This window comes from Eriocheir sinensis, chromosome 65 (genome assembly GCF_024679095.1).
Source record: "Eriocheir sinensis breed Jianghai 21 chromosome 65, ASM2467909v1, whole genome shotgun sequence".
In the NCBI taxonomy this organism is placed as follows: Eukaryota; Metazoa; Arthropoda; class Malacostraca; order Decapoda; family Varunidae; genus Eriocheir; species Eriocheir sinensis.
In genome coordinates, this window is record NC_066573.1 from 7,001,460 (window position 1) to 7,023,867 (window position 22,408).

Genomic DNA, 22,408 nt, shown 5'->3' on the forward strand with positions numbered 1-22,408 from the left:
AACTGTCTGTATCTCTCTTGCTCCGCCTGATAGACACTCCTCGCCTCTCTAGCTGATGTGAGAGCTCTTTATGCACCTTATAATTCTCTTCAGGAAACATGACACCCAAGGCAATACAGGCATTCATAAGGGAGGAGTCTGGCGGTGAGGTCATGCGTTATCCCACGTCATCACCTCGTTCTAAACAGGAAATTCGTTTAAAATGCTGTATAAAGGTCCATGTGAATTCTTATCATTTGCACCCCAGGACAGGACACAAGGCCAGGCATTAGGCGGTGATATCATTGGTCATGCCTTGTCATTTCCACACTAAGCAGGAAATTCGTTTAAAAGTGCTAAGTCCCAGTGAAGACTTATTAGCATTTCAGCACCAGGCATTAATACGTAGTCAGGGGGTGAGGTCATAGGTTACCCCTTGTCATCACCGCATTCTAAACAGGAAATTCTTATTAGAGTGCAAGATAAGATTCATACGTGTGAGTGGCGGTGAGGTCATGCGCTATCCTTCCCTCGTCATCTCCCTTCACTTATTTAATCATCTGCATCATCGCGTCCTCGTTCTCCTTCTCTCATCGCATGCAAAGATATAAACTCATTTTCTCATTCTCTGCGTCTCAGGTGTTTGGGGACCCCTGAACAGGCTGCTTATAGAGCCGATTCCACAGTCCAACACAGTGTCTTCGTAACAGCCCGAACCAAACTACAGAATCCCATACAATCCAAAATGGGGAGGTCTTCGATGCCACACTAAATACACAAGACTTTTCCTGTATAGTTTCATCAAGTTGGTGGACTTAAATATAAACACCAGACACTATACAAGGAAATTTCGAAGGCTCTGGGATTGGTTTGGGAGCTTACTAACCGATCATGGGGAACTGTGAAACTGGTCCTAAGTGGTTAGTCTTTTCTAATGATAACAAAAGGAAATTCATATATGTGTGCAATGTATAAGTCCCAGTGAACTCCTAGCATTAATACCAACACAGAACTCCAGGCCAGACAGACATTCCCATTACGAGTCTGGCAACACTGCTTTTTCTTGTTGTTGTTGTTGTTGTTGTCTAGTTCGTTATAAACAGGAAATTCCTTACTCGAGACTTGTTATTTAAAACGAGTATAGCAATGCATAGTTTGTGGTATTCACTTTTCCACTTCAGACGGCAAACAGTTTCCGCCTTTGTTGATGTGGAATGTGTGTGTGTGTGTGTGTGTGTGTGGCTTTATTCAGCACAGCGACGCGCCCTGGAAACTCAACCCCCACACAAACTCAACCCCCCCCCACAAACTCAACCCCCCACACAAACTCAACCCCCCCACTAACTCGACCCCCACAAACTCAAGTATCACATTCTTAAACATATCTGCGCCTAAGCACACACATTTGACAAGGCTTTCCTAGGAGTCATGTGTATATCCTTGGGTAGTTTCATGTCCCTGCCTTACCGCACACCTGTCACGGGCTAGAGGAAGTGATATCCGTGTGTCCGTGCGTGGGGGAGCCTTGGCAGCACGGTGGAGACATGTATCAAACCAGTCATTATTCCGCACACTCAAGGGAAGTCGTGACTCTGCACACTTTTCTATATTTACGGCAAAGGAAGCAACTCAAGGGCAAAAGGGAAAAGATCATGATGCACATTGCTTAGCTCGTATGTCGGAATTATAAGACACTTTTGGTTCTCACATCAGCTATTTCTAAAGGTCAAAGAGAAGATCAGTCGGGTTCTAATGAGTGTTTCTTTAGGCTCATGGTACAGAAGAAGGGTCAAAGTACCATCAGGGTCATATAACTACTCTTGGAAATGCCCAAAACTCCTACGAAAGCCTTGTCAAATAGGTGAACTTGGGTGACGAGATGTTTGGTAATACGGGCCTCCCTTTATGGTCCCTTGGAAAACAATCTACCGCCAGAGGATGTGGGTTGAGGGTCTTCCGAGATAACAGGACGCATATCTACACGGGCCTCCGCTAAGCTCTCTACAACGCAGCACCCGTGACGCAGGTGTTCCGAGCGTTAATCAGGCGGGGGATGAAAGAGCTAGGCCGGAGGTGTTAGGCGAGTATATGGTAGGCTGGCGCGCGCTCATACAGGGAGAGGGGAAGGGAAGGGAAGGAAGGGGGAAGAGAAGGAAAGGGAAGGAAGGAGGGAAGGGAAGGGAAGGCCGTCTCAATGCCGCCATCTCTCCCTCCATTCCTTCCCTCTCCTCTCCCGTCTCCTCTCCTTTCCCCTCCTCCCCTTCCCCTCCCTCCTCTCCTTCCCTCTCCTCTCCCCTCCTCTCCTTCCCTCTCCTCTCCCGTCTCCTCTCCTTTCCCCTCCTTTCCTTCCCTCTCCTTTCCCTTCCTCTTCTCCTCTCCTCTCCCTCCTCTCCTTCCCCTTCCCTTCCTTTCTCATCTCCCCGCCCCTCTCTTCCTCTCCTCTTGGCTCGCTGCCCCGTAATGAACTGGTATGTAGGGCATGATCGCCAAGGGAAAGACTCACGGTCCTATACTTTGCGGCGCCTCGGTTCGCCCGCCTGAAAAGCCTCGTAGAAGTTCCCGGGGTTTTCATGGGCTGTGTTGTGAGGCTGGTGATGGCTGTAGCCGACTTATGCATCGCTAACGGAAGAATCAGACATGTAAACCCGTTGAATCGTCTCTGTGGCCTTGGGAAACAGTAATGTGGGGCCGAGAGGTTATAAGTATGGATCAAGTCTGTCGGGGTTTTCAGACTCTTCCAAATCTCACGTCACCCTATTTCCCGGGTTGCCATGAGTGTTTTTCTTCACGTTCATGATATACAGAGGTCTCGTCAAACTACCACCGGGGTCATCAAACTACTCCCACGGACATGCCCACAACTCCTATACGAAAGCCTTGTCAAATATGTGTGAGCTTGGCCTAAACGGACCACAGATGACATGACTGGAACAAGTATTTGATAACATTGTGTCTTTTGATTTATGGTTTAATGAAAAGAAGAGGAAGAAGAAGAAGAAGAAGAAGAAGAAGAAGGAGTCGGTGGGTGCGTGCAAAGCCATCCCGGAGAAAGTTATATTGTATGAGCCTTGTCTGTCTGTCTGTCTGTATGTATGTCTGTCTGTCTGTCTGTCTGTCTGTCTGTCTGTCTGTCACTTGAGTACTACCTTGCGTCTTGTGTATGTCAATGAGGTATGTAGTAGTGTATCTCTCTCTCTCTCTCTCTCTCTCTCTCTCTCTCTCTCTCTCTCTCTCTCTCTCTCTCTCTCTCTCTCTCTCTCTCTCTCTCTCTCTCTCTCTCTCTCTCCCCTTTCTGACTCCCTCGGCAGCCTGATCTTCATTTCTTCCTCCTCCTCCTCCTCCTCTTCTGTATACCACCACTAATGCAGATAATGCCAAAAGTTTCATCTCTCTCTCTCTCTCTCTCTCTCTCTCTCTCTCTCTCTCTCTCTCTCTCTCTCTCTCTCTCTCTCTCTCTCTCATTCTCCCGTTCATTCACTCACTTCTCTCGTTTTTCTCTCTTCCCTTCACTCACTCGCTCACTCTTTCCTCCTCTCTTTTATCTTCGTTTTTTCTTTCATTCTCTTCTTTTCGTCTCTTTTCCTCATTCATTTGTATTCACTGACCTCTCCTTGTTTCTATCGTCCTTCACTTCACTTTCACTCACTCATAAACACTCAGGGCGGTATTTCAAGACACGTTCGCTTCTCACATCAGCTATTTCTAAAGGTCAAAGAGGGGGTCAGTCGGGTTCTAATGAGTGTTTCTTTAGGTTCATGGTACAGAGGAAGGGTCACACTACCGCCAGGGTCCTAAAACTACTCCTGGAAATGCCCACAACTCCTACGAAAGCCTTGTCAAATATGTATTCTTGGGTTCAGGGTTCAGAGGAAGGGTCACACTACCACCAGGGTCATAAAACTACTCCTGGAAATGCCCACAACTCCTACGAAAGCCTTGTCAAATATGTGTTCTTGGGCGGCGAAATGTCTTTTAATACGACACTCACAACCTCGAACTTATACCACACTTACATTCATAAATTCACGCACTTACTCATTCACGGACTCTTTGTTTTCTCTCGTTCTCTCCCTGACCACTTTTCCTCTTTCCCTCCCTCTTTCCATCCCTCCTTCCCTCTCCCTTCCCCCATCCCTCTTCCTCACCACTCCCTCCAGCTTCCACCCTTTGCAAGCACAGGGAAGGAGAGAGAGAGAGAGGACGGCATTGCATCTCCCTGACTGAGCCACTTTCAAAGACTGGTTCCGCCCCCCTGTGACGTCCGTTCTTGGCTCATAGCGTCCCTGCCAAGTTTCGTGTGTGTGTGTGTGTGTGTGTGTGTGTGTGTGTGTGTGTGTGTTCAGAGGCTAATACTAATGGCATCCAAGTTACAGGTTGCGCGGTGATGTAATCTTGCCTACCACACTTTCCACGCGATATCGTATGCGGGCCGCGCTGGGTTGCCTCACAGATTCCAAAAGTAAACTAGTCCCAGAATAGTAACTGGACCTGATAAGGGTAGGCGGTGGCTGAGTGGTTAGCGTACGGGCCCTGCATTCAACACGCCATGGACAACGTCGGTTCGAATCCCCACGCTACCACCTGGGATTTTTCAGTCACCGCCGAGTGGCCTAAGACTACTCACATGCTGTCCTGAAGACCACCCATCAACCCGGACTCTAGAAGAAACCGTCCAAGTGAATCAATAATGAGTTCCGGGGGGCAGCATGAGCCAAGCATACCTGGCGCCGCTATAAAAATTGCCTGCCGACCACCAGCTAGGCCCCTGAAGAAAGCCTACCGGCGCTATAGGCTGAAATGTAAAAAGAAAAAAAACGTGCCTAAAGAGAGAGAGAGAGAGAGAGAGGTACTGGATTAATAATGTGTCTTAGAATATAAAAAAAAGACTCATTACCGCTAGAAAATTCCAGTGTGTGTGTGTGTCTGTGTGTGGGTATCAAATATAGTTGCACTTAAGAACCTGAGAAGCTTATGCCTAATGAAAGAAAGAAAGGTACCATGCAGATTCAGAAAGTAGATTAGTCCCAGAATTGTAACTGAACTTATAAACGTATACCTAGAGAGAGAGAGAGAGAGGTAACAGGTTAAGATAGCAAATATAGAAGAAACTAAGAACCTAAGAAGCATATCAAAGAGAAAAGCACCAGAAAGTATAAGAAACATTGGAATTAAAATGCATAGCGATAAAGTATAGCAAGAAAAGTATGAAAGTAAAGAATAAAGTAAAGTTCAAGTAAAGACATACTAACAAAATGAAGGGTAGAAAGGGCGGCATCCTAACACCGCGGTGGACCTCAAGGGGCAGAAGGCAGTTAGTATAAGAACATAAGAACATGGGGAGGCTGCAAGAGGCTTAATGGAGAAGGGAAGTTGATGAAGCGAAAACCCTCGGTATGCTAGACTCTATTCTATTCTAGTTGAAGTTATCGTTAAAAGCGTTACTTGTTGGTGTTTGTTTCCTAGAGCTGTGAGTCAAAAGCCGAAAAATACAATGTGCGTTACCATATTATCGTACTCAAAACATACCATTCATCAGTTTCAGGGCCCAAAACTTTCGTACCCACATAGATAACGCGATTCTTGTTGGAGTTATCGTTAAAAGCGTTACTTGTTGGTGTTTGTTTCCAAGAGCTGTGTCAAAAACCGAAAAATACACTGTGCGTTACCATATTATCGTACTCAGAACATCGCATTCATCAGGTCCAGGGCTCAAAACTCTCGTACCCACATAGATAACGCGATTCTAGTTGAAGTTATCGTTAAAAGCGTTACTTGTTGGTGTTTGTTTCCTAGAGCTGTGAGTCAAAAGCCGAAAAATACAATGTGCGTTACCATATTATCGTACTCAGAACATCGCATTCATCAGTTCCAGGGCCCAAAACTTTCTTAGGCACACAGATAACGCGATTCTAGTTAAAGTTATCGTTAAAAGCGTTACTTGGCGTTTGTTTCCTAGAGCTGTGAGTCAAAAGCCGAAAAATACAATGTGCTGAGTGGATGAGTACGATAATATGGAAACGCTGCCTCCCCCTCCTTCATCACCCATTTCCTGAGGCCGAAGAGGAGAGTAATCGGGTTTTAATGAGTGTATTTTCACGCTCATGGCACAGAAGAATGGTTAAGCTGTCGCCAGGGTCATGCAGCTACCCCTGGAAATGCCCCAGATCCACACGAAAGCCTTGATGGATGTCTTTGCGGGTTGAATTTTTTATTTATTTTTTTATTATTATTATTTTAACCACAACAAAGGAGACAGCTCAAGGGCACACTTAAAAGGAAACAATAATATAAAAAAATGCCCGCTACTCGCTGCTCCCCAAAAAAGAATCAAAATTTAATGTGTAGAATTTAATGTATAGAATTTAATGTATAGAATGTCCCGTAGATTTTTTAGCCATTGCAGTGATGACGTGTAGATGGGACCGTGGTAACACACACACACACACACACACACACACACACACGAGATGCATTCTAAAAAGCGTGAAGTATGTAAACCACTTGCTACACACACACTCTCTCTCTCTCTCTCTCTCTCTCTCTCTCTCTCTCTCTCTCTCTCTCTCTCTCTCTCTCTCTCTCTCTCTCTCTCTCTCTCTCTCTCTCTCTCTCTCAGTATTAACAGGAAAAAACAAAAAACATAATTAATTTTACTCCCCTTTTTATTTTTATTTACTCGAGTCACAACAACAACAACAACAACAACAACAGCAGCAACAACAACAACAACAACAACAACGATAACCTACACAATACTCACAATAGGTTTTTTTTTTTGTTCTGTCTATATGTTCGTTCGTTCGTTTGTTTGTTTGCTTATCTGTCCAACAACACTTGAGCCGAACAGATGATGGCTGACACACACACACACACACACACACACACACACACACACACACACACACACACACACACACACAGATGTAGATAGATAGATAGAGGTAAATATAGGGACCTGCACGCTACTACTATTAGAGCTGCGCGCGTTGCCTCGGTGCTCATCTCCGTCACAAGATAGACAGATAGATAGAATGACAGATAGATAGATAGATAGATAGATAGTAAGCTCAGTGACGGAGTGGCCCGGACGGAGGTGGTCTAGAAATAGGTGGGGCAGATAACATGCCAACCCTGCCCCCCACCCCCCCCACCCCTCCTCCCTTCCCCCCCTCCCCTCCTCTTTCCCCCTCCCCCCTTTCCCCTCCTTCCTCCTGCCCCCCACCCCCCCACCCCTCCTCCCTTTCCCCCCTCCCCCTTTCCCCTCCTTTCTCCTTCCCCCCACCTTTCCTTCCTCCCCCTCCTCTTTCCCCCCCCCCCCTCTACCCTCCTTCCTCCTTCCCCCCACCTTTCCTTCCTCCCCCTTCCTCTTTCCCCCTCCCCCCTCTACCCTCCTTCCTCCTTCCCCTTTCCTTCCCCCCTCCTCTTTCCCCTCCCCCTCTACCTCCTTCCTCCTTCCCCCACCTTTTCTTCCTCCCCTCCTCTTTCCCCCTTCCCCTATCCCTCCTTCCTCCTTCCCCTTTCCTTCCTCCCCCCTCCTTTCCCCTCCCCTTTCCCCTCCTTCCTCCTTCCCCCCTTTCCTTCCTCCCCTTCTCTTTCCCCCTCCCCCTTTCCCTCCTGCCTCCGTCCCCCCACCTCTTCTTCCCCACCCCTCCTCTGTCGCCCTCCTCCCCTATCCCCTCCTACCTCCTTCCCCCACCTTTCCTTCCTCCCCCTCCTCTTTCCCCCTCCCCCTTCTACCCTCCTTCCTCCTTCCCCCCTTTCCTTCCTCCCCTCCTCTTTCCCCTCCCCATTTCCCTCCTTCCTTTCCCCCCCTCTCCTCCTCCCCCATCCCCCCCCTCCTTCAAGGCCCAGGCAACCGCGTAACATCAAGGTGGAAAGGAAAAAAAAGTGCTCAGTAAAAATAGTTAAAGTAGTTAAAATAAAATAAAATAATTAAAAAGTCGGTAATAAAACAGACGAGTTAAAAAAATAAAGGAAAAAAAATAAACTTGTATTTGCACGATTTATTTTTATTTTTTTTTTTTTTTTTTGTTTGTTTATGTGTGTGTGTGTGTGTGTGTGTGTGTGTGTGTGTGTGTGTGTGTGTGTAATTTTCTAATGTGTTTCAAGTTTGCTGTCTAGGTGATGAAGGAGACGGGGGGGAGGGGGGGGGGGGAGTGCTGTTGTTGACTAAGTACACACACACACACACACACACACACACACACACACACACACACACACACACACACACACACACACACTTGTCACGCCGTTCACATAAAACGATCAATTCTTTTTTGGTTGTTTTTTTGCCGTGTGTGTGTGTGTGTGTGTGTGTGTGTGTGTGTGTTGACGCATCCTTGACATGACAACACACACGCACACACACACACACACACACACACATACATACATACATACATACAGACAAAGACTATTGACCCGTAGTAGCAGCAACACAACGAGGAGCAAAACACGCAATACTTATGAATTAAAGAACACAGCGAAGGAGCAACACACTCAAAGACAAACTCCCCTGACACACAACCCTTCCTTTCTTCCTTCCTTTCTTTCTTTCTTTCTTTCTTTCTTCCTTCCGTTCGCCCGTCCTTCCTTCCTTCCTTCCTTCTTGCCCTCTTTCCTTTCTTTTTTCCTTCCTCCCTCCCTTCCGTGCATCCCTTCCTTCCTTCTTGCCCTCTTTCCTTTCTTTTTTCCTTCCTCCCTCCCTTCCTTGCATCCCTTCCTTCCTTCCTTCACCCCGCAGACAGCATGGAGCCACACGTGACCTCAGCTCCTGCCCCTCCCCCCTCACGTGTCCCGTAGCCAAGATAACTGCATAAAACCCCGCTTGATATAGATAAAAGGCTTAAGCACTCGTGGTAAGAAAGCGGGGTGCAGGAAGCGGCTATCATCCATACAGCCGGAGCCACCCACACCAACAGACAGACAGACACACAGACAGACACACAGACAGACACACAGACAGACAGACACACAGACAGACAGACAGCAAAAGATAAAAATGATATGTCAACAAATAACACTCAAACACACACATACACTATACCACTTATCTTCATTTCCTCTCTCTCTCTCTCTCTCTCTCTCTCTCTCTCTCTCTCTCTCTCTCTCTCTCTCTCTCTCTCTCTCTCTCTCTCTCTCTCTCTCTCTCTCTCTCTCTCTCTCTCTCTCTCTCTCTCTCTTTTCTGGCGTTCGTGTGTGTGTGTGTGTGTGTGTGTGTGTGTGTGTGTGTGTGTGTGTGTGTGTAAACAGGATAAGCTCATACCAAACACCATTATGACCTTTTTTTTTAGTGTGTGTGTGTGTGTGTGTGTGTGTGTGTGTGTGTGTGTGTGTGTGTGTGTGTGTGTGTGTGTGTGTGTGTGTGTGTGTGTAAACAGGATAAGCTCATACCAAACACCATTATGACCTTTTTTTTTAGTGTGTGTGTGTGTGTGTGTGTGTGTGTGTGTTTTCTTTACTTATATTTAAGCTCTAAACTCTTTTGCCCTTCATTCATTCATTCATTCATTCGATTACTTGCTCACTTCTCTCCTCTTCGTTTCTTTCCTTCCTCCCTTCATTCTCATTCATTCACTCCTCCCTTCTTGTTTCATTCATCCTTCACTCACAACCTCCAACTCATCATGCTCACACTCGCATTCATTAATTCACGTACTCACTCATTCACTAACACATTCTTCACTCTCTCTTCCTTATTTTAACAAACTCCTATTTTAGATCACCTGCTATTTCCGTCTCTTCGTAGATCTGTGTAACTTTTTTTTATATATATTCAGCTAAGTGGTATAAGTTTTATTTACTTTGTTTTCCTTATATTAAACACTAAACTCTTTCGTTATTCCACGTGTACAGCATTTTAAATCAATTGCTATGTTCGTTTCTTCGTAAATCTGTGTAACTCTTTTTTATATATATATTCAACTAACCCCATTCATCATTTCCCTCTCTTTCGTAAATCCTAAGTCGTATTTTATATATATTTTGCTGCCTTCGTGAACGCTTTGACAATGATACAATCTTTCGCTATTCCACATTAAACCCCATTCACCATTTCCCTCTCCTTCGTAAATCCTAAGTCGTGTTTTATATATATTTTGCTGCCTTCGTGAACGCTGTAGCTTAGACGGTTCCATCTTTTCCGTGTCCGTCCCCAACTTTACCTTCACGTTTGTTTCCATCTCTCGCTCTCTGCTTCACGCGTACACCATCGCCAACCACCTCCTTCGATCGGCCGTGCAAACCAGCGTGACACCCAACCCATTAGACCCGCCCCAACCCCTCCCCTCCTGGCTCTCTCACACCCCTCACCTCACCACCACCACCACCACCACCACCACCACTACCACCATCGATACTGCTACTACTACTACCAGCAACTTCTCCTTCATATCCTTTGTCTTATCTCCTCCTCCTCCTCCTCTTCCTCCTCCTCCTCCTCCTCTTAAAATTTCTCCCTTCTCATCCTCCCCTTTCACCCTTCACTCACTCTACTTTCCTCACCCTTTTCTCCCTTCATTCCTCTTCTGGTTAGTCACCCTGTTTGTCACCCTGTTTGTCACCCTCCCTATCTCCCTTGAACACCCTATTTATTACTCTTAACTTTATGAGCACTTTTTCGTCTTAGGTTCGTCTCTTCTTCACCCTTTTCACCCGACTTTTTTTCTTGTTTGTCACCCTAATTCACCTTATTCCCATCTGAGACACCCTGAAACAAACTCACCCTTCCCAAACACCCTTTAATAATAAGTGCATGCTTTTCCACCATTCTCACCCTTCTTGTTCTTGCTAGTCACCCTATGTCACCCTATCTCCCCTAGAGCACCCTGTCTGCCATGTTTTGTTTTTGTTTTTAGTCACCCTTCCCGTACTCCTCTCACCCTTGACTGCATGCTGTTTTCACCCTCGCTCTTTCTAGAACACCCTGTCCAGTATATTCTTCACACACACAACCTTCCTAAACACATCTCACCCTTGACTCCATGCTTGTTCACCCTTTTCACCCTTCCTGTTCTTGCTAGTCACCCTACAGTCACCCTATCCCCTCTAGAACACCCTATCCATTATTTTTCTTCACGATCACCCTTTCACCCTTTCCCAATAACTGCTTGCTTCTTTTTCTACCGTTCTCACCCTTCCTGTTTTTCCTAGTCACCCTACAGTCACCCTATCCCAAAACCCTTTCCCAATAACAGCTTGCTCTTTCCACCGTTCTCACCCTTCCTGTTCTTGCCATAGTCACCTTACAGTCACCCTATCACACTATCCTTCCCCTCCCTCTCTTACCCTTCCCGCCCTCAGCAATATTACATAACTATTTTTCTCTCCTCTTCAGTCTCGTATCCTCCTCCTCCTCCTCCTCCTCCTCCCCTTTTCTCTTCCAGTTGGTCGTCTTTATCAGCGTCCGTCACCCATGTCACCTCCATAAATCTTTCCACACAGATCTTCCCTTATTTTGCCGTTTCCTGCGTCCATCTGTTCTCTCTGGTGTTGGCTCATTATCATAAGACACTTTCGCCTCTCACATCAGCTATTTCTAAAGGTCAAAGAGGGGGTCAGTCGGGTTCTAATGAGTGTTTCTTCAGGTTCACGGTACAGAGGAAGGGTCAAACTACCACCAGGGTCATAAAACTACCCCCGGAGATGCCCACAACTTCTACGAAAGCCTTGTCAAATATGTGTTCTTGGGCGGCGAAATGTTTTGTAATGCGACCCTTTTTTGTGTCCATGGTGGTGGGGAAGGAGGACAAGTCTATCATCAGCTTATAGAATGAGGTCGGTATTTTCATGTCCATATATTTGAACGTATCGCTGGTCTCCTATTACGACTATTTCATACCTGACGCGCGCGCACACACCATTTATGATACCCTCGTTGCAGCCATATCCGTCCTTCCTCCTATCTGGTTTTCGTTCACCTTATGTTCTATCGTTCGTCATATCTGGGGCAAGTGTAACAGACAAACTTACAGCCTTACCCCGGGGCATAAAATGATAGGAAAACGCTATTAAACACACACCATTTCCTCCTTGTTATCAGCTGTGTCCGTCCTTCCTCCTCGCTTGTTTTCGTTCACCTTAAGTTCTATCACTCGTAATATCTGGGACAAATATAACACGCAAACTTACAGCCTTACCCCGGGGCATAAAATGATAGGAAAACGCTATTAAACACACCATTTCCTCCTCGTTGTCAGCCGTATCCGTCCTTCCTCCTATCTGGTTTTCGTTCACCTTAAGTTCTATCGTTCGTCATATCTGGGGCAAGTGTAACAGACAAACTTACAGCCTTACCCCGGGACATAAAGTGACATTAAAACGCTCTCTAACACACTCCATTTACACTCCTCGTTGTCAGCCGTATCCGTCCTTCTTCCTCGCTGGTTTTCGTTCACAGTTTCAGTTCTATCACTAGTAAGGCATACCCGATAATTGTTTATTTTTTTGGGGGAGGAGGGGGTGAACTGTGCCATCATGATATTACTCTTCCCCTCTCTCTCTCTCTCTCTCTCTCTCTCTCTCTCTCTCTCTCTCTCTCTCTCTCTCTCTCTCTCTCTCTCTCTCTCTCTCTCTCTCTCTCTCTCTCTCTCTCTCTCTCTCTCTCTCTCTCTCTCTCTCTCTCTCTCTCTCTCTCTCTCTCTCTCTCTCTCTCTCTCTCTCTCTCTCTCTCTCTCTCTCTCTCTCTCTCTCTCTCTCTCTCTCTTCCAGCTTCATCATTCGTAAGAGATACCTGATATTTTTTTCTTCGTGGGAGGAGCTAAACCATTATATACTTGCCTCCTCCTCCTCCTCCTCCTCCTCCTCCTCCTCTGTACCGCGAGAGAGAGAGAGGGAGAGGGGCGAGGGAGGGAGGAGAAGAGAGATAACGAGGCTGATAGAGAGCATTCCCTCCCCCTCCCCTACCCCTCCCCTTCCCCTTGCAAGCACGTATATTGACATGATAAAAGGTTAAAGGAGGAGGTTATGAATGGGGGGGAAGGAAGAGGGGGGGTAGGGGCGAGATAAGGAGGAGATTAGGATGGGATAGTAACAGCATCACTCACTCACTCACACTCACTCACTCACTCAATGAATCACTCACTCACCCTCTCAATCACTCACTCACTCAATCACTCACACTCAATCACTCACTCAATGAATCACTCACTCACCCTCTCAATCAATCACTCACTCACTCACTCACTCACTCACCCTTCCCTCCTCACCTCACCTCCCTTTCCCTCTCCAAAAAATTATACTAAAAAAAAAAGCTAGATGTACCAGTCCCCCGTTTTTCCCTTCACCATTCCCTCTCCCCAATTCTACCCTTCCCATTCCCTCCTTCCCCCATTCCTTCCTCCCCATTCCCTCCTTCCCCCATTTCTTCCTTCTCCCATTCCCTCCTGCCCCCCCTCCCCCTTCCCCCTCCCCCCCTTCCCCCCCATCCCCGGGAAATACAAGCATACATATCAAGGTTTGGAGTGTGTGCGTCAGCAAGATAACACACACACACACACACACACACACACACACACACACACAGTCATGTCAAGTGTGTTGTGTGCGGTGCCATGCTATCACGCACGCACGCACACACTCACTCACTCACTCACTCACGCCCCCTAGTCAGTGTCTTGAAGGAAGCGCGTGCGCATGTAGGTTCGTTTGTGTGTGCGTGTGTAATTCACCACGGCCTGATCACGTGTTGGACGCCCGCAGGTACCCTCCCGACGTGACCAAGTGCTCATTATCGTCGATCTCTGGGTACTGCCAGGACCTCACACACCACACACCCCATCCCCCTTGCTCAAGGGGGGACAGTAACCATTCCTAGTCAACGGAAAGAATCCGGCCTGAGCGGGCTCGAACGCCGCCTTGCATAGCCGCCTTGCATAGCGGCGCTCTAACCGATTGAGCCACCAGTTAGCTCAATCGGTAGCTCTGTCTGTGTGTGGGTGCGAGGTTTTTTTTTTATATTTCTTTTGCTGTGCTGTTATGTTCTTGAGGAAGGGAGTGGTTCAACGTGTGTGTGTGTGTGTGTGTGTGTGTGTGTGTGTGTGTGTGTGTTACTCTTAAAACACTCAATAATTATGGGTTATGCTTTGATGTTTTTTATGTTGTCGAACTGGTATATATATGTGTGTGTGTGTGTGTGTGTGTGTGTGTGTGTGTGTGTGTGTAATAATAATAATAAATGGTTTATTCATTTGTAGGCTGCCATAAGGCTGAAAATACACAAAATACAATACAATGAGTTTCATGTGATGAGTATTGGGGGAAGTGGGGAAGGGTGATGTGTGTGTGTGTGTGTGTGTGTGTGTGTGTAAAAGAGAGAGAGAGAGAGACTACCCTACACACACACACACACACACACACACACACACACACACACACACGGAAAGCCCAGACGGACGGACGGACGGACGGGGTTTTCATCGTCCTATACCACCGGTTCGTCGCGTGGCCAGACCTGACTTACTTCCCATCTTGTGCAAGCGGGGGAAGCCTCGATGTGGAATTCTCCTATAGTGTAATTTTTGAACGATTTGCTTTGTTTATTTTCTATGTCAAGCTCTGGAGATCGACTGTTACCTGGATATCACTGTTTTTAGGAGGCTCAATTCAAGCTGGGAAAGCCTCACGGTAGAATTCTCCTTTAATAGTGGAATCTTTTAACGATTTGCTTTACTTATTTTCTGTGTCAAGGCTCACGGTAGAATTCTCCTTTAATAGTGGAATCTTTTAACGATTTGCTTTACTTATTTTCTGTGTCAAGGCTCACTGTAGAATTCTCCTTTAATAGTGGAATTTTTGAACGATTTGCTTTACTTATTTTCTATGTCAAGGCTCACTGTAGAATTCTCCCTTAATAGTGGAATCTTTTAACGATTTGCTTTGTTTATTATCTATGTCAAGTTTTGGAGATCGACTTTTTTTTTACATACACATATTTGACAAGGCTTTCGTAGAAGTTTGGGGCACTTCCGTGGGTATATAGTTTTATGACCCGGGTGGTAATCTGACCCTTCCTCTGTATACCATGAACCTAAACAAACACGTCTTACAACCAGACTGATTTATACTTTATGGGATTTGGTTATAGGCTTTCGTAGTAGTTCGGGGCACTTCCGTGGGTATAAAGTTTTATGACCCGGGTGGTAATCTGACCCTTCCTCTGTATACCATGGACCTAAACAAACACGTATTACAACCAGACTGATCTATACTTTATGGCATTTGGTTACAGGCTTTCGTAGTAGTTCGGGGCACTTCCGTGGGTATATAGTTTTATGACCCGGGTGGTAATCTGACCCTTCCTCTGTACCATGGACCTAAACAAACACGTATTACAACCAGACTGATCCACTTTATGGCATTTGGTTACAGGCTTTCGTAGTAGTTCGGGGCACTTCCGTGGGTATATAGTTTTATGACCCGGGTGGTAATCTGACCCTTCCTCTGTATACCATGAACCTAAACAAACACGTCTTACAACCAGACTGATCTATACTTTATGGCATTTGGATATAATTGATGTGAGAGGCGGAAGCGCTTGAAAATACCTACCCGGGCTTTCACTCTGTCCTGTAACATGTGTCAAGGGAATTGCCGAGGTAGAGCTTGAGTAATAGGGGCGGATGTGACCTACGAGAGAGAGGGAAGGGAGGGGCAGGCTTAGGTTTTGGACACTGGTGGATGTTTCTTAGTGAGCTTGAGAGTGCGTGGCGTGAAGGTGCGTCTCGTCCTCACCTAGCCACGTTAATTAACTTAGTGCAGCAAGGTGTGTTAGGTTGCGCTCTCTCTCTCTCTCTCTCTCTCTCTCTCTCTCTCTCTCTCTCTCTCTCTCTCTCTCTCTCTCTCTCTCTCTCTCTCTCTCTCTCTCTCTCTCTCGTATCGTAGCTTTACAAGCGGTACTTATTTCACCGTGTTCTCTCCCCCTGTCTTGTTTGTGAATACCCTGTCTGGTGATTTCAATTCTTTCTTCCTCTTTCGTTCATTTCGTTCATCTTTTCATTGTTTTTTTCCATTTTCTTTAATTATTGTTTTTTTCTCATTTTGCTTCGTTTTTTTTTCTCCCTACTTTCGATCTTTCCTTCCTTCTTTTTTATCTCCATTTTCTTCCTTCCATCTTTCCTTTCTATATTCGTCACCCTCCTTTCTTTTTTTCTTTCCTTCTTTCCTTTTTTCCTTTCCTTTCTCCCTTGCTTCCTATCTCCCGTTTTCTCTCATTCTTGTTTTCTATTCATTCATCCCTCTCTCCGTGTGTGTGTGTGTGTGTGTGTGTGTGTGTGTGTGTGTGTGTGTGTGTTTACCTAGTTGTATTTACCTAGTTGTGAAATACAGGAAAAGAGCCGTATTAGGCTCGTGTTGTCCCGTCTCCATAACGCTTATTATCCAGTTTGGCTTTAAATTCATGAATCGTTTTTGCACACACAGCCTCCTCGTCAAGTCCGTTCCATGTTGTTATGCTTCTGTATGGAAAACTGTATTTCTTGACGCCTCTCCTACAGTCGCTCCTACAGTGTATGTGTGTGTGTGTGTGTGTGTGTGTGTGTGTGTGTGTGTGTGTGTGTGTGTGTGTATAGCCTGACAGCCACACACCCCATCCCGCAGTGTTATAAGGCAGTGTTTTTTTTTTTTTTTTGGGGGGCTTTCGTAGTAGATTGGGGCACTTCCATGGGTAGTTTTATGACCCGGGTGGTAGTCTGACCCTTCCTCTGTATACCATGAACCTAGACAAACACGTATTGGCAGTCTTGATTTATTTAGGAGGAGAATCAGCAGCAGCGAGATCCATCGTTTGAATTCTGTCGATGCTGCGTGAATCTTTAATGCTGAGTGCGTGCTTCCCCTGCCCGCTGGTTACCGAGGCACAGGGCGGCACTCTGTCACACGCTTCCACCTCTCAAATCACCTACCTCCAAAGGCCGAAAAGGAGATCAATCAGGTTCTAACGAGTGCTTTAGTATGTTCATGGCCAATAGTGTTTCATCTCAGACCGGGGGCTTCGTGGTGCAGTGGTTAGCATACGGCTCACAATCGAGAGAGCCCGGGTTCGATTCCCGGGCGGAGTGGAAAAATTTGGGCGGCTTTTCCCATACCCTACGCCCCTGTCCGTCCACCCAGCAGTGAATGGGTACCAGGTATTAATCGGGGGTTGTGTCCCGTCTCCTGGGGTCTGTTCCCTTCTATAATTCCTTCCCCCTCCTGTCTCTCTCCGGCATATGATCACAGATGTTGCGCCGACTTAACGAAATTTTCCAACTTTTCATCTCAGACCCTGTTTTCCACTTGTATTTCAACCTCTCTGCAGATTATTGGAGTGTAACCGAGCACATTTTACTCCGTTTCAACCTCTCTGCAGATTATTGGAGTGTAACCAAGCATACTTTACTCCCTCGTCCAGTCACTCCTCCAAGTCGTGTTTCATTGCCTGGCTCGCTCATTGATGTCAAGGCTACCGCTGCTTTTAGTACGTGTATGGACTCACGCTATGTTAAAGCCACGGGCCATATTTTTAAACATTTCTGCACCCAAGAACACGTAATTTACTCGTACCTTTCCCTTGGTCTATTAGCGCCATATTATTACTAACAGATGAAATAATTCCTCTAGATATAGCCGCTAACCCTTATAAAAAGTGGTTAATCAAAAGCTCTGATAAGGAACGAGATCTCGGTCATATTCTTAAACATTGCGCCGCCCAAGCATACACATATTTGACAAGGCTTTCGTGGGAGTTTAGGGCATTTCCAGGGGTACTTCTATGACCCTGGTGGTAGTCTGAGCCTTCCTCTGTACCGTGAACCTAAAAGAACACTCATTTAAACTCGATTAACCTCCTTGTTGGCCTCTGGAAATAGTTGGTGTGAGGCGTGGGAGCATCTGACAATACCAGCCTATGATCGCTATTCCTGACTTGCCTTTTAACTCTGTCTCCCCTTGTCCGCAGGTGTAGTGTGGCAGGGGACGAGACCATGCCGAGGCTAAGATAACCACAGTGTCGGTCACATTGGAGGTGAGTGAGGAATGAGGAATTGCTGTGTGGATGCTCTTGAAAGTCAGTCTTGTATTAATGTTAAACCCCTCCTAGGCAAGTGTAGGTTTGGCCGAGAAATAGATTTAACACCCTTATAGTAGTAGTAGTAGTAGTGGTAGTAGTAGTAGTAGTAGTAGTAGTGTCATGAAGAGAATCGGTGGTAAAGCTTATTGGAGGGCATCCTGTAGTTACCTTGTTTTGGTTTTCAGGTAACATTCACACAAGTTGGTTTTCAGGTAACATTCACACAAGCTGGTTTTCAGGTAACATTCACACAAGTTGGTTTTCAGGTAACATTCACAAAGTTGGTTTTCAGGTAACATTCACACAAGCTGGTTTTCAGGTAACATTCACACAAGTTGCTTTTCAGGTAACATTCACACAAGTTGGTTTTCAGGTAACATTCACACAAAGTTGGTTTTCAGGGAACATTCACACAAGTGCAGACATTCGGTGTGTCACGCATTAGAGAGAAAAAGTCTGCTGAGGGCATTCTCGAAACTAGGAATTTTCAGAAACCAAGAGCCAGTTTTGTATTAAATCCTCACACAAGAAGGAGTTGGGTGTGTTTTCTGTTTGTCCTGCAAGTTTTCTGGTTTCTTTAAATGAGCAAAAGTGATCAGGTTTACATTTGCTGCTTTCAGTACTTCATGCAGCTGTTAACTTTTTGTGAGCAGCACTGGAAGCAAGGATCAAATAAAAAGTTGCTGTTAATTCACATCCATCACAATTAGTCAGCTATGTAACCTTATCTGTAGTCACTATAGTCTGAGTTGGAGGTCCACCCCATCTCATGTTTGGAGATTATGGTCTTTTATCTTATCTGATTAAGGGCAGGGAGGTTGATAGACCTAGAGATAGAAGAATCACTCACACTCTTAGTACAAGGGCACCCTTTGCCTCTGCCTGTAATACTCAGTGGAGGGTCGTGCCGGGCTTCGGGGCTCAAACTCTGCTAGGGACCGGAACATTTAAACACCAGAGTCAGACAAAAAAGTGATTATTGCATGGACTAGTGTCTGGGTCCATATGCAGTCCATGGTGGTGAGGCCGATCACTCATCAAGGAAGGACGCCTGGAACTCACTGTACAAAATATTTATAACGTGATGCTGCCGGTGTTTTGTGATGTCGTCAGTGTCTTGTTAGTGTCCTAGAGTCTGGTGTTTGCGTATTTTAAGACATAAGATAAAAAAACATGGCACCAAAACTGATAGAAGTCACATTACCGAAAGCCGTTATACCGAGGAGGAGAGGCATATGCAAGAAAGGTGAGACATGGACCACAAGCTTAGTAGAACATGTATCAGTCAGAAACATTACTCGGGCAGGTGAACTCTCGTTATCAGAGTCAGTGGCCATCCAGTTCCAGCTACGAGTGAAATAGTGGGTGGTACACCTCATAGCCCCCTGCTGCCTTGTAGGGTTTTCCTTTTTCGTTCAGGCAAAGGCTGGGGCCACCACTTGAAATATGTGGTTGGGTCAGGAAGGGCGTGCACCCGGAAAAAATGGCTCGACTTCAAAATATGTGGAGGAGAGCCATAAAGCGTCCAACTGCTCAGGAAGAGTGAAAACGGACGTTAAACGAAATAATGATGATGGTGATATGTGTTATCTTATGTGTTGTTTTAGCGCCAGTCACGTAGATGAGTCCCACAATCAAGGAGCAAATATAAACACTGATGAGGTTACATTTATCGAGGGTGAAAATTGTGCAAGATTAGATACTGGATGCTTTTTTCTTCACAGTGTAAGTGGCTGGGCAAGGGTGAAACACATACTGGTGGAATACAAAACCCACGAGTGGCTGCCTCTCTAAACATGATACCAGCGGCCAAAAGAACACCTTGTACCTTGTTAGCGATGGGAGTTATTGTGTTGCCCAGGTACAGTGGTGGTGACTTGTGTAAAGGAGACCCACTTGTATCTTGTTAGCGATGGGAGGTATTGTGTTGCCCAGGTACAGTGGTGGTGACTTGTGTAAAGGAGACCCACTTGTACCTTGTTAGTGATGGGAGGTATTGTGTTGCCCAGGTACAGTGGTGAAGTGGGTAAAGGAGACCCACTTGTACCTTGTTAGTGATGGGAGGTATTGTGCTGCCCAGGTACAGTGGTGGTGACTTGTGTAAAGGAGACCCACTTGTATCTTGTTAGCGATGGGAGGTATTGTGTTGCCCAGGTACAGTGATGGTGACTTGTGTAAAGGAGACCCACTTGTATCTTGTTAGCGATGGGAGGTATTGTGTTGCCCAGGTACAGTGGTGGTGACTTGTGTAAAAGAGACCCACTTGTACCTTGTTAGTCTTCTCTCCTCCTTCCTCTTTTCATAACATCCTTATTTTCCTGGACGGTCTAAGTCTCGCCCACTCTTGACGATCTTAGTAGTGATGGGACGTGTTGGTTTGCTCGGGAAAAGTGTTGGTGAATTGGGTGAAGGAGAACCTCATTTTTGTGTTAGTGTTCTCTTTTTCTTCCTCTATTCATTTAACTTCCTTATTTTCCTTATGGGGTCTCGGACAGGCTGAGTTTCTCCCACTCTTGACGATCTTGGTAGTGATGGGAAGTGTTGGTTTCCTTGGGTACAGTGGTGGTCAGTTGGGTTAAAGAGAACCACTTGTATCTTCTTAGTCTTTGCTTCCTCTATTCATTTAACTTCCTTATTTTCCTTATGGGGTTGGACAGGCTGAGTCTCTCCCACTTTTGACAATCTTGGTAGTGATGGGAAGTGTTGGTTTCCTTGGGTACAGTGGTGATATCTTGTAAGTCTTTTCTTGTTCTTTTCATTTAACTTCCTTATTTTTCTTATGGGGTTGGATGGTCCGAGTCTCTCCCACTCTCATGATCTTGGTAGTGACACTGATGTATTATTTTGCTATGGTACACTGGTGGTCATTTGGGTAAAAGATGCTAAGAGAACCCTATTTATCTTGTTCGTCTTCTCTTCTTTTTGTTTGTCCTTATTTTCCCTCATGGGTTGGACGGGTCACTATCCTCTCCCGCTCGTATGATCTTGGTAGTGACGGCAGTGTATCTTCTTGCTCAGGTATCTACAACGCTCTTATCTTGTTCGTCCTCTCTTTTTCTTTTCATTTGTCCTCATTTCCCCTCATGGGTTGGACGGGTCACTATTCTCTCTCGCTTTTATGATCTTGGTAGTGACGGCAACGTATCTTCTTGCTCAGGTATCTACAAAGTATCACTCGTATCTTGTTCGTCCTCTCTTCTTTTCATTTGTCCTTATTTTCCATCATGGGGTTGCACGGGTCACTACTCTCTCCCACTCTTAATGACGCCAATGTATTTTCTTGCCCAGGTACAATGGTGGTGAGTTGGGTAAGCTCGGCCTTCTCTGAGACTCTGCACACCACCAAGCATGTGGCTCACGTCTGTCTCCTCCTCATTGTGGTGGCCCTGTTTGAGGTGGGGGCTGGCGGCCTCTGGGGAGGGACGCCCACCACGGCCGCCTATCCTCCTCTAGTCACCCTCCTATTTCAGCTACTGAGATTGTTACCTCTTCTGGCACTGCCGCAGGTAAGAAAAAAATGCTCCTGAGGCTTTGGGTTCAGTGTTTCCATTAAGTTTATGCTCTGAATATGTACTTTCTCACTTTATTTTTTTATGCCCTTGAGCTTCCCCTTTGTTGTAAAAATAAAATAATAATAAATTGTGTACATCCTTCCAGGCAGTGTTCAATTTTCTTGGCTTCATCTGCTTCAACGCCTTCCCTGAGCGAGCCAAGCTGAAGGGCTCCCCACTGCTGGCGCCGTTCCTGTGCCTGAGGGTGGTCACGCGGGGAGACTACCCGGACCTGGTCAGGACAAATGTCAACCGCAACCTGAACACCTGCCTGCGAGTTGGCCTGGAGAAGTTTATGATTGAGGTTGTGACGGATAAAAAGATTGACTTGCCAGAAAACCAGAGAATCAGACAGGTTAGTGGGTGATGTTTTTGACACATCTCCTCGCACACACATCTTTATTTTCTTTATTTTTGAGGTGGCCTGGAGAAGCTTATGATTGAGGTTGTGACGGATAAAAAGATTGACTTGCCAGAAAACCAGAGAATCAGACAGGTTAGTGGGTGATGTTTTTGACACACACACACACACACACACACACACACACACACACACACACACACTCTTTTTCTTTATTTTGTAAGCTTTCTTCGTCTACATCCCTTCACTGTCTCTTTCCATGGCTCAGGTTGACATGTGTGGGAAGCCAGTCTCTTGAGCCCTTATCACCATATATGTTACATTGTTTTGCTGTCTTACACAACTGCATTATCTTCCACCTCAGGCCACCTACCCACCCACGCAAGGTCGATGGTCTCACTCACTTGTTACACTCAGCATGACTACTTTGGTCTACATTCACATGATTTTGTTTAGTTCTAATTTTCTGTT

At 46.0% G+C, this 22,408-nt stretch overlaps 1 protein-coding gene across 18 annotated transcripts in view; it reads left to right on the forward strand.

The window, feature by feature from the left end:
- The window catches only part of LOC126987563 (beta-1,4-mannosyltransferase egh-like), a 187,961-nt gene that overhangs the window by 62,520 nt on the left and 103,033 nt on the right, over positions 1 to 22,408 (forward strand). For 4 of the 18 annotated variants that reach the window (XM_050844651.1, XM_050844655.1, XM_050844652.1 and 1 more), the window contains 3 exons: positions 17,915 to 17,980; positions 21,314 to 21,531; positions 21,683 to 21,931. In XM_050844651.1, coding sequence (XP_050700608.1) covers positions 21,319 to 21,531; positions 21,683 to 21,931 — 462 coding nt within the window. In that variant the 5' untranslated portion in view covers positions 17,915 to 17,980; positions 21,314 to 21,318. The other 14 variants (XM_050844650.1, XM_050844649.1, XM_050844646.1 and 11 more) reach the window with 12 other exon arrangements.